Genomic DNA, 13,170 nt, shown 5'->3' with positions numbered 1-13,170 from the left:
GACTGACTGACAGGACTGACTGACTGACAGGACTGACTGACTGACAGGACTGACTGACTGACAGGACTGACTGACTGACAGGACTGACTGACTGACAGGACTGACTGACTGACAGATCTGACAGGACTGACTGACTGACAGGACTGACAGATCTGACAGGACTGACAGATCTGACTGGACTGATCTGACAGGACTGACTGATCTGACAGACTCACTAACCCTAACTCTTACTTTCTTTTTTATTTTATTTTTTTTTTACTTTCACAGTGGCAAGGCTGACAGCTCTTGTCACACTGTTTCTCCTCTGCTCTCTCACTGAGATCGGAGGAGAAACTGCATTTATCAGGCAGATCGCCCGGGAAAGTTTGTTGCTAAAACAAACTTCCCTGGTGATCTCTCTGATTGGCTGGTGTGACGCTGACATCATCGAGACCTGAGCCAATCAGGTCTCGATGATGTCAGAGGTCACAGCATCGGGATCCCCGCCGCTGACAGGTATGTGGGGGGTCCCGATCGCCGACCACCGGCTGTCCCTATCTTTTAAATGCCGCGATCGCTATGGATCGCGGCATCTAGAAGATAGGAACAGGTTAACATCATGGGGACCTGATCCAATCAGGTCCCCATGATGCCACATGTCAGAGCTATCGCTCTGAACCGGTACCGCAGCGCTAGCAGGACCCTGGGGGTCCTGAGCGCTGCGGGACCACCCACCGTTTTTAAACGTCGGCGCTGCACAGAGCCCAGGCAGCGCCGACGTTTATGTACAGTGGGCGGTCCTGAACCGGTTAACTCTCGCTGCACAACATCCTGAAAAATATCCATTGAATCAGATCTGGACTGAATAGGATAAAATCCTAAAAATTTGACGTTGGTTTCTTTGGATATGGGTCACAATATGACTAAGAACATCTGAGTTCGAAACATGTTATTGTGACTCCTAAGTCCCATTGTCTTGTTTTAACTTTTTCACATTACCTGGATTTCGTGCTGGATTTTTAGCCCTTCTGTGGAGTGAGTACGGAAAGTATTCAGACCCCTTTAAATTTTTTACTCTTTGTTTCATTGCAGCCATTTGCTAAATTCTAAAAAGTTCATTTTTTTTCTCATTAAAGTACATTCTGCACCCCATCTTGACTGAAAAAAAACAGAAATGTAGACATTTTTGCAAATTTATTAAAAATGAAAAACTTAAATATCACATGGTCATCAGTATTCAGACCCTTTGCTTAGTATTGAGTAGAAGCACCCTTTTGAGCTAGTACAGCCATGAGTCTTCTTGGGAATGATGCAACAAGGTTTTCACACCTGGATTTGGGGATCCTCTGCCATTCTTCCTTGCAGATCCTCTCCAGTTCTGTCAGGTTGGATGGTGAACGTTGGTGGACAGCCATTTTCAGTTCTCTCCAGAGATGCTCAATTGGGTTTAGGTCAGGGCTCTGGCTGGGCCTGTCAAGAATGGTCACAGAGTTGTTCTGAAGCCACTCCTTTTGTTATTTTAGCTGTGTGCTTAGGGTCAATGTCTTGTTGAAAGGTGAACTTTCCACCAAGTGTGAGGTCCAGAGCACTCTGGAAGAGGTTTTCATCCAGGATATCTCTGTACGTGGCCGCATTCTTGTTTCCTTCAATTGCAAACAGTCGTCCTGTCCCTGCAGCTGCAAAAAAACCACCCCCATTGCATGATGCTGCCACCACCATGTTTCACTGTTGGTATTGTATTGGGCAGGTGATGAGCAGTGCCTGGTTTTCTCCACACATACCGCTTAGAATTATCACCAAAAAGTTCTATCTTCATCTCATCAGACCAGAGAATTTTATATCTCATAATCTGGAAGTCCTTCATGTGTTTTTGAGCAAACTCTATGCAGGCTTTCATATGTCTTTCCCCGAGGAGAGGCTTCCGTTGGGCCACTCTGCCATAAAGGCCCAACTGGTGGAGGGCTGCAGTGATAGTTAACTTTGTGGGCCTTTCTCCCATCTCCCTACTGCATCTCTGGAGCTAAGCCACAGTGATCTTGGGGTTCTTCTTTACCTCTCTCACCAAGGCTCTTCTCCCACGATTGCTCAGTTTGGCTAGACGGCCAGGTCTAGGAAGACTTCTGGTGGTCCCAAACTTCTTCCATTTAAGGATTATGGAGGTCATTGTGCTCTTGGGAACCTTGAGTAAAGCAGAAATTATTTTGTAACCTTGGCCAGATCTGTGCCTTGTCACAATTCTGTCTCTGAGCTCCTTGGGCAGTTCCTTTTGAGCTCATGATTCTCATTTGGTCTGACATGCACTGTGAGCTGTGAGGTCTTATATTGACAGGTGTGTGCTTTTCCAAATCAAGTCCTATCAGTTTAATTAATCACAGCTGGAGTCCAATGAAGGATTAGAACCATCTCAAGAAGGATCATAAGGAAATGGACAGCATGTTACTTAAATATGAGTGTCTGAGCAAAGGGTCTGAATACTTATGACCATGTGATATTTCAGTTTTTCTTTAATAAATTTGCAAACAATTCTACATTTCTGTTTTTTTTCAGTCAAGATGGGGTGCAGACTGTACTTTAATGAGAAAAAAATGAACTTTTTAGAATTTACCAAATGGCTGCAATGAAACAGATTGAAAAAAGTAAAGGGGCCTGAATACTTTTCATACCCACTGTATATATACAGTGGGGAAAAAAAGTATTTAGACAGCCACCAATTGTGCAAGTTCTCCCACTTAAAAATATGAGAGAGGCCTGTAATTGACATCATAGGTAGACCTCAACTATGAGAGACAAAATGAGAAAACAAATCCTGAAAATCACATTGTCTGATTTGGAAAGAAATTTTTTTCAAATTTTGGTGGAAAATAAATATTTGGTCAATTACAAACAAGCAAGATTTCTGGCTCTCACAGACCTCTAATTTCTTCTTTAAGCGGCTCCTCTGTCCTCCACTCATAGCTGTAGTACTGGCACCTGTTTGAACTTGTTATCAGTATAAAAGACACCTGTCCACAACCTCAAACAGTCACACTCCAGACTCCACTATGGTGAAGACCAAAGACCTGTTGAAGGACTCCAGAAACAAAAGTGTAGCCTCGCACCAGGCTGGGAAGACTGAATCTGCAATAGGCAAGCAACTTGGTGTGAAGAAATCAACTGTGGGAGCAATAATTAGGAATAGAAGACTTACAAGACCACTGATAATCTCCCTTGATCTGGGGCTCCACACGAGATCTCACCCCGTGGGTCAAAATGATCTCAAGAACGGTGAGCAAAAATCCCAGAACCACACGGGGGGGACCTAGTGAATGACCTGCAGAGAGCTGGGACCAACGTTACACAGGCTACCTTCAGTAACACACTACGCCGCCAGGGACTCAGATCCTGCAGTGCCAGACATGTTCCCCTGCTTAAGCCATTACATGTCCAGGCCCTTCTGAAGTTTGCTAGAGAGCATTTGGATGATCCAGAAGAGTATTGGGAGAATGTCATATGGTCAGATAAAACCAAAGTAGAACTGTTTGGTAGAAGCACAACTCGTCGTGTTTGGAGGAGAAAGAATGCTGAGTTGCATCCAAAGAACACCATACCTACTGTGAAGCATGGGGGTGGAAACATCATGCTTTGGGGCTGTTTCTCTGCCAAGGGACCAGGACGACTGATCCGTGCAGATGAAAGAATGAATGGGGCCATGTATCGTGAAATTTTGAGTGCAAACCTCCTTCCATCAGCAAGGGCATTGGAGATGAAACGTGGCTGGGTCTTTCAGCATGACAATGATTCGAAGCACACCGCAAGGGCAATGAAGGAGTGACTTTGTAAGAAACTTTTCATGGTCCTGGACTGGCCTAGCCAGTCTCCAGATCTAAACCCTATAGAACACCTTTGGAGGGAGTTGAAAGTCTGTGTTGCCCAGCGACAGCCCCAAAACATCACTGCTCTAGAGGAGATGTGCATGGAGGAATGGGCCAACATACCAGCAACAGTGTTTGCCAACCTTGTGAAGACTTACAGAACACGTTTGACCTCTGTCATTGCCGACAAAGGATATCTAACAAAGTATTGAGATGAACTTTTGTAATTGACCAAATACTTAGTTTCCACCAAAATATGAAAAAAAATTCTTTACAAATCAGACAATGTGATTTTCAGGATTTGTTTTCTCATTTTGTCTCTCATAGTTGAGGTCGACCTATGATGTCAATTACAGGCCTCTCTCATCTTTTTAAGTGGGAGAACTTGCACAATTGGTGGCTGACTATATACTTTTTCCCCACTGTATAATATAGTGTGTGTGTGTGTGTGTGTGTGTGTGTATGTGCTAATTATACGTTCTATAGGGCTTCTGAGGGACACAATTGGCGTTCCTTAGGGTGCCAACCTCCTCTTTTTGGCAGCATCAGCTTAGTTTAGGTAAGGAATTGGGTAAGGTAGTGACTGTATCAATCATTCATTGTTTACATCTGTTTATATACAGTACATCCACTTCAAGCCATTGAGCTTGTAAGCTTGTAATTTTGGTAGTGTTAACCCCTTCATGACCGGGCCATTTTTCGTTTTTTGCTCCCCTTCTTCCCACAGCAATAACTTTTTTATTTTTTGGTCAAAAAACAAAGCCATAATAAGAAGAATTAAAATTCCCCCAAAATTCAAGAAAAAAAGAAAAAAAAATTAATTCTTCTTACTGTGGCTTTGCGTTTTATGTTTAGCGTAGGGACTCATAAGCATGAGGACCCTTGACACGGATTACAAGCTTGCGTATTTTGGTCAAAATATCGGCCAATATGTCATATATTATATATGCATTTTTGCACTTTTTTATTCCCTAAACTAGGGTGTCTGTTCTCATGGGGTGCACTTAGATAGTACCGGATGCCGCGCCTAATCTTATAGTAGGGGTGTAACTAATAGGCTGTAAGCCGGATACTGTGCACTACCCAGGTGTGAACAGCGCCCTATGCAAGTCCTTTCATGTGCAATTCTAATACTAAGCAGACACCCCCTCCATGAAATGGTAGGTTGTGAGTGATTGTCTCATCGGTATATTGCACCTGTATTGCCGCTGTTACCATTATGGATTATGTCGTTTGGATTTACACTTTCTTAAAAGGACTGCTGCTACTGGATACCTGTGCTTTCATCGTTGTATCTGCCGTCTAGAGGATCATGGACTGTGGCTACAGACTATACTGGCTGGAGATACGAAATCTGTGGGCCAACCAAAAGTTGGGAGACAGTGAGTATGGCCTTATACAAAGCCAGTGGAACTTCTGAACCCAGATTGGGAACTTGAGGACTGAGAGAACTGTGTTTTGGCCATTTACCTGGAATTGCTTTATTACCATGGTTGGGATCAATAAAATATTGTTGCATCGTTAACCTGCCTAGGTGATTGCTTACAACCCACAACCTCAGATCTTTACAGCCACCATCTTTGTTATATGGGTTTGCTACATCCTGGTAGTGCATTAGATCTGAAGAACTGAGCAGGTAAATACTACTGCTTTTTTTATATATATACAGTACAGACCAAAAGTTTGGATACACCTTCTAATTTAAAGATTTTTCTGTATTTTCATGACTATGAAAATTGTACATTCACACTGAAGGCATCAAAACTATGAATTACCACATGTGGAATTATATACTTAACAAAAAAGTGTGAAACAACTGAAAATATGTCTTATATTCTAGGTTCTTCAAAGTAGCCACCTTTTGCTTTGATGACTGCTTTGCACACTCTTGGCATTCTCTTGATGAGCTTCAAGAGGTAGTCACCGGAAATGGTCTTCCAACAATCTTGAAGGAGTTCCCAGAGATGCTTAGCACTTGTTGGCCCTTTTGCCTTCACTCTGCAGTCCAGCTCACCCCAAACCATCTCAATTGGGTTCAGGTCTGGTGACTGTGGAGGCCAGGTCATCTGGCGTAGCACCCCATCACTCTCCTTCTTGGTCAAATAGGCCTTACACAGCCTGGAGGTGTGTTTGGGGTCATTGTCCTGTTGAAAACTAAATGATGGTCCAACTAAACGCAAACCGGATGGAATAGCATGTCGCTGCAATATGCTGTGGTAGCCATGCTGGTTCAGTATGCCTTCAATTTTGAATAAATCCCCAACAGTGTCACCAGCAAAGCACCCCCACACCATCACACCTCCTCCTCCATGCTTCACGGTGGGAACCAGGCATGTAGAGTCCATCCGTTCACCTTTTCTGCTTCGCACAAAGACACGGTGATTGGAACCAAAAATCTCAAATTTGGACTCCTCAGACCAAAGCACAGATTTCCACTGGTCTATTGTCCATTCCTTGTGTTCTTTAGCCCAAACAAGTCTCTTCTGCTTGTTGCCTGTCTTTAGCAGTGGTTTTCTAGCAGCTATTTTACCATGAAGACCTGCTGCACAAAGTCTCCTCTTAACAGTTGTTGTAGAGATGTGTCTGCTGCTAGAACTCTGTGTGGCATTGACCTGGTCTCTAATCTAAGCTGCTGTTAACCTGCGATTTCTGAGGCTGGTGACTCGGATAAACTTATCCTCAGAAGCAGAGGTGACTCTTGGTCTTCCTTTCCTGGGGCGGTCCTCATGTGAGCCAGTTTCTTTGTAGCGCTTGATGGTTTTTGCAACTGCACTTGGGGACACTTTCAAAGTTTTCCCAATTTTTCGCACTGATTGACCTTCATTTCTTAAAGTAATGATGGCCATTCGTTTTTCTTTACTTAGCTGCTTTTTTCTTGCCATAATACAAATTCTAACTGTCTATTCAGTAGGACTATCAGCTGTGTATCCACCTGACTTCTGCACAACACAACTGATGGTCCCAACTCCATTTATAAGGCAAGAAATCCCACTTATTAAATCTGACAGGGCACACCTGTGAAGTGAAAACCATTTCCGGTGACGACCTCTTGAAGCTCATCAAGAGAATGCCAAGAGTGTGCAAAGCAGTCATCAAAGCAAAAGGTGGCTACTTTGAAGAACCTAGAATATAAGACATATTTTCAGTTGTTTCACACTTTTTTGTTAAGTATATAATTCCACATGTGTTAATTCATAGTTTTGATGCCTTCAGTGTGAATGTACAATTTTCATAGTCATGAAAATACAGAAAAATCTTAAAATGAGGTGTGTCCAAACTTTTGGTCTGTACTGTGTGTGTGTGTGTGTGTGTGTGTGTGTGTGTGTGTGTGTGTGTGTGTGTGTGTGTGTGTGTGTGTGTGTATATATATATAATAATAAAGGTTTAAGATTTTAATTTGATGGGGGGGTTCCCACAATACTGCCCCCTACACTACCAATTTGGTACCATCCTCCTCAATGAGTACCCCACGGGTAATTAATAAATACCCATTTAGCTCTGTTATTGGTGCAGATGACGTCACTACATCACACCTGTAGTATGGATACTCAAAACTCACACTGCAGAGACCAGAGCAGCGCACCTCGGGAATGGCTTTGGTTGAGTAGTGTGTGTGTGTTTGTGTGTTTTTTTTTTTTGTTTTTTTTAAATACCAGTAATTGTGTGGGCATTATATTAAGTGAAGGACTGGGGGGCTCTCATACTGAGTGGAATTCCTCATTTTGTGTAGCAGGCTGTTGTGGCCATAATACTGTGGAGGTGCTGAGGGACAATCTTGTGTGAGAGCCCTCATTCTGATATACATGGGCACACAGGAGAACAGATTCCTGTTGATGAGTCAGATAGGGATGTGAGTGAGAAATACAAACCTTTGTTCTATCTGGTTGCAGACTTGAATTGATATGGTGTTGTGTGCCAGTGGGACATCAGATAGTACGTTCTGAAGGAAAGCAAAGATATAATGGCAGTGGGAATCCAGATTCCAGGTAGGGAGCGTAGCGGAGAAAAAGAGCAGGATGAGGCCCTTAGCTGAGATCAGGAGGCCAACCTTAAAAGGTATGCCATGGGTGGCAGAAGGACTAATTAAAGGGTGATTAAGTTAAGGAAGGATTCCTTATCTTATACTAACAGAATTTAAACCAACAATTGTCTATACTAGAGAGAAAGCTACAGTGTTGCCTAACTGGGACTTGAGTTCTCCTAGGTAGAGCTGAAGATGCAGTGCCACAGTAGTGTGTGGCCCTCATCGAATGTACTTTGAGACTACTAGTGTGGAGTTGTACCGATGCACCTCAGCCAGTGAGGTCCTCACAAATCAACTGGGAGCTGTGAGTAGCTCTCAGAGGCACACATCTTGACCCGTATGGTCCCCACTGGGGATGATAAGCCTTCCCATAATGGTTTGCTGCACTGATGTAGCTTGTAAGAAAAGTTATGTACTGCCAAATGTAACAAGAAAGTTCCTGACTCTGCATAATGCAGAAGAAACATTCATAAAGTGTTGTGCCTGCTATCTGATGTTTATACTTCTCATCAAGTTCTTGTTAAGTGTGGAAAAGTTTGCCTTTGGACTTTAGTTTCCCTCATTAATCTCCATACCATCTGGTCCGTGCCTGCCAAGTACAGCAGCCGCATGCGGTCTGCAGAGTCGGGAGATATGACTCCACCAGATATACAGTATATATTTATAGATACAGTACAGACCAAAAGTTTGGACACGCCTTCTCATTTAAAGATTTTTCTGTATTTTCATGACTATGAAAATTGTACATTCACACTGAAGGCATCAAAACTATGAATTAACACATGTGGAATTATATACTTAACAAAAAAGTGTGGAACAACTGAAAATATGTCTTATATTCTAGGTTCTTCAAAGTAGCCACCTTTTGCTTTGATGACTGTTTTGTACACTCTTGACATTCTCTTGATGTACAGTTGAAACTAGAAGTTTACATACACTATATAAAGACACATATGCATGTTTTTCTCAATACCTGACATGAAATCAGAATAAACCTTTCCCGTTTTAGGTCAATTAGGATTACCATCATTTACCATAATTTTTAATATTTGCCAAATGAGAGAGAATGTTTTAAGGCATTTTTTATTACTTACTGCAAAGTTAAAACATTACATACATTTCATTAGTATTTGGTACCACTGCCCTTAAACTTGTCTTGTGCTTTTTGCATGTTTTACTATTTCTGCTGGTGTCTTTCTTGTAACATAGGAAAGCCTAAGCCAAGAAATAAACACCATAAAACAATGTACATGGAGACTTAGGTATCAAATAATTTCTGTCCATGATGTTTGTGTAAACAAAAAAGCTTTTACACTGTGTTCCAAATTATTATGCAAATAATATTTTCTCAGATTTTCCCAAATTACCTATATGAATTGCAGTCATTGTAATTTTCCAGTCAAATAACTATTAGAGTACAATTGAAAGGTTTTTGTACAAACTGCCTATGATAACAGTATATTTTTTAAAAAATAAAAAACTCAAACTGCACTCAAAATGCATGTTCCAAATTATTATGCACAGCAGAGTTTTCAACCTTTTCATTTTAATAAAGAACAAAAAAATGGTCATTTTTGAAATTATAAGCATTAGCAGGTTATTACAAACTGAAATCAAACAGTTTTCATCTCGAAACTTTATTCTAGGTGATGTTACATTTGCACATAGGACCCCTTGTTCGAAAGGAGCTTCTGAACTCTCTCGTCCATTGAATTTGTCAGGTTTTGGATGGTTTCTGCTTCAATTGTTTTGCATGAGGACAGAATACCCTCCCAGAGCTGTTGCTTAGATGTGAACTGCCTCCCGCCATCATAGACACTCCTTTTGATGATGCTCCAGAGGTTCTCAATGGGGTTGAGGTCAGGGGAGCATGGGGGTCACACCATAAGTTTGTCCCCTTTTATGCCCATAGCAGCCAGAGATGCAGATGTGTTATGTGCAGCATGAGACGGGGCATTATCATGCATGAAAATGATCTTGCTGCGGAATGCACGGTTCTTCTTCTTGAACCATGGAAGGAAGTGCTGTTTGAGAAACTCAACATACATTATGGAGTTCATCTTTACCCCTTCAGGGATCCTAAAAGGGCCGACAATCTCTCTCCCCATGATTCCAGCCCAAAACATTACTCCACCTCCTCCTTGTTAGCGCCGTAGCCGTGTTTGCATGGGGTGTCCATCAACCAGCCATCCTCCACTCCATCCATCTGGACCATCAAGATCATTTCATGCATGATAATGCCCCGTCTCATGCTGCACATAACACATCTGCATCTCTGGCTGCTATGGGCATAAAAGGGGACAAACTTATGGTGTGGCACCCATGCTCCCCTGACCTCAACCCCATTGAGAACCTCTGGAGCATCATCAAAAGGAGTGTCTATGATGGCGGGAGGCAGTTCACATCTAAGCAACAGCTCTGGGAGAGTATTAACAATTAAAGCAGAAACCATCCAAAACCTGACCAATTCAATGGATGAGAGAGTTCAGGAGCTCCTTTCGAACAAAGGGTCCTATGTGCAAATGTAACATCACCTAGAATAAAGTTTTGAGTTGAAAACTGTTTGATTTCAGTGTGTAATAACCTGCTAATGCTTATAATTTCAAAAATGACCATTTTTTTGTTCTTTATTAAAATGAAAAGGTTAAAAACTCTGCTGTGCATAATAATTTGGAACATGCATTTTGAGTGCAGTTTGAGTTTTTAATTTTTTTAAAAATATACTGTTATCATAGGCAGTTTGTACAAAAACCTTTCAATTGTACTCTAATAGTTATTTGACTGGAAAATTACAATGACTGCAATTCATATAGGTAATTTGGGAAAATCTGAGAAAATATTATTTGCATAATAATTTGGAACACAGTGTATAAAAGCCTCAAACTTCTGTGTGTGAATCAGCCATGAGATCATATGATACAAGATTACAGTACGGGGAAGACGGGAAACCTTCATATAGACGACTGTTGGTGATGTAGTCGGTGACGGATTCTGGCCCAATATGTTTCTAGAGCCGTAGTAGAAAATGAAGATGCCGTCCTGATTATGAAGTAGTTATTTCTCATGTCACGTGTAATGAATATCTCCTGCAGTATTGCTAATACCGATTCTAGTGTCCATAAGTGAGACGAGAATTAGCATTATGGAAGATGAGTCTATGAGAAACTTGTTCAGCTGCAGACTCCAAGGAAGAAACTGCTTGTTGTCTGTGGCCTAAAATAGACTGCTGAAAAAAATAAAGGGAACACTTTTTAAACAACGGAATATAACTCCAAGTAAATCAAACTTCTGTGAAATCAAACTGTCCACTTAGGAAGCAACACTGATTGACAATCAATTTCACATGCTGCTGTGCAAATGGAATAGACAATAGATGGAAATTATTGGCAATTATCAAGACACACTCAATAAAGGAGTGTTTCTGCAGGTGGGAACCACAGACCATATCTCAGTACCAATGGTTTCTGGCTGATGTTTTGGTCACTTTTGAATGTTGGCTGTGTTTTCATACTCGTGGTAGCATGAGACGGACTCTACAACCCACAGAAGTTGCTCGGGTAGTGCAGCTCATCCAGGATGGAACATCAATGCGAGCTGTGGCAAGAAGGTTTGCTGTGTCTGTCAGCGTAGTGTCCAGAGGCTGGAGCCGCTACTAGGAGACAGGCCAGTACACCAGGAGATGTGGAGGGGGCCGTAGGAGGGCAACAACCCAGCAGCAGGACCGCTACCTCTGCCTTTGTGCAAGGAGGAGCACTGCCAGAGCCCTGCAAAATGACCTCCAGCAGGCAACAAATGTGCATGTGTCTGCACAATCAATTAGAAACCGACTCCATGAGGGTGGTAGGAGGGCCCGATGTCCACAGATGGGGGTTGTGCTCACTGGCCCGCCCGTTCCCCAGACCTGAATCCGATTGAGCACATCTGTGACATCCTGTCTCGCTCCATCCACCAAGGTCACGTTGCACCACAGACTGTCCAGAAGTTGGCGGATGCTTTAGTCCAGTCTGAGAGGAGATCCCACAGGAGACCATCCGCAACCTCATCAGGAGCATGCCCAGGCATTGTAGGGAGGTCATACAGACACGTGGAGGCCACACACATTACTGAGCCTCATTTTGACTTGTTTTAAGGACATTACATCAAAGTTGGATCAGCCTGTAGTGTGTTTTTCCACTTTAATTTTGGGGGTGACTCCAAATCCAGGCCTCCATTGGTTAATAAATTTGATTTCCATTGATGATTTTTGTGTGATTTTGTTGTCAGCACATTCAACTTTGTACAGAACAACGTATTTAATGAGAATGTTTCATTCATTCAGATCTAGGATGTGTTATTTGAGTGTTCCCTTTATTTTTTTTTGAGCAGTGTATATAGGTTTTATTACTAGATGTAAAGAAGAAAACTAAATACTGTAAAATTATAAATCTCCTCATATGTTTCCCTGATTATCTCCAGTAATTGTATTATTACACAGGATTTTTATGATGTTACATAGGCTCATCATCTTCTCATTCAGGTCTCTACAATATCGGATCCTCTCAGTAAAATCTTCTATACAAGAGAATTTTCCTGATTTATCCATCAAAGATGGAAATGGACAAAGACAAGATGGTGGAGAGGATATTACACCTCACCCTAGAGATCCTCTTCCGGCTTACTGGAGAGGTGAGAGATTCTGATGACGTCACATTACATCATTCTTATCTATGGGAATAACAGATGGACAGAACTGGAGAGGTGAGGACTCTGGAAATGTCTGGAGGGAGATTTATTAATGTGTCTCTCCATAACCAGGATTACACAGTAGTGAAGAAGACCTCTAGTGAGCGTTGTCAGGCCCCTGTGTCTGAGGGATGGGTGAGACCCCAGAGCCCAATCATTGGGCCTCCATCTCACCCCCTGATGCATGAGAACATCAATCGCCAGAAGATCCTAGAACTCACCTACAAGATGATTGAGCTGCTGACTGGAGAGGTGACACTGCTGGGATGCAGGGATATTATACAGTAACGCTATGAAGGGATCGGTGGGATGACGGTATCATTGTATGTGTCAGGTTCCTATAAGGTTTCAGGATGTCGCCATTTATTTCTCCATGGAGGAGTGGGAGTATTTAGAAGGACACAAAGATCTGTACAAGGACGTCATGATGGAGGTTCCCCAGCCCCTCACATCACCAGGTAATAGGACTAAATACACACGGCCTATAATTATCTGTATGTAAAGAATTAATTCAGTCCCTGTATGTGTTTCCTCCAGATCTATCCAGTAAGAGGACAACACCAGAGAGATGTCCCCGTCCTCTTCTTCCACAGG

General features: G+C 42.3%; 1 protein-coding gene across 1 annotated transcript in view; it reads left to right on the top strand.

Moving 5' to 3' along the window:
• LOC141192298 (oocyte zinc finger protein XlCOF29-like) overlaps positions 1-12,864 on the top strand; it is a 303,763-nt gene extending 290,899 nt beyond the window's left edge. Inside the window, exons 2-3 of the mRNA XM_073661794.1 lie at positions 12,371-12,519; positions 12,649-12,864. Coding sequence (XP_073517895.1) covers positions 12,442-12,519; positions 12,649-12,864 — 294 coding nt within the window. The 5' untranslated portion in view covers positions 12,371-12,441. The remainder of the gene's footprint in view (positions 1-12,370; positions 12,520-12,648) is intronic.
• The last annotated feature ends 306 nt before the right edge of the window (positions 12,865-13,170 follow it).

The sequence above is a fragment of the Phyllobates terribilis genome, unplaced genomic scaffold, assembly GCF_046119375.1.
Source record: "Phyllobates terribilis strain yellow unplaced genomic scaffold, ASM4611937v1 Scaffold_56__1_contigs__length_8794411, whole genome shotgun sequence".
NCBI lineage: Eukaryota > Metazoa > Chordata > Amphibia > Anura > Dendrobatidae > Phyllobates > Phyllobates terribilis.
The sequence above is the reverse complement of the archived record's forward strand: the minus strand, read 5'-3'. Positions and strand labels throughout refer to the sequence as shown.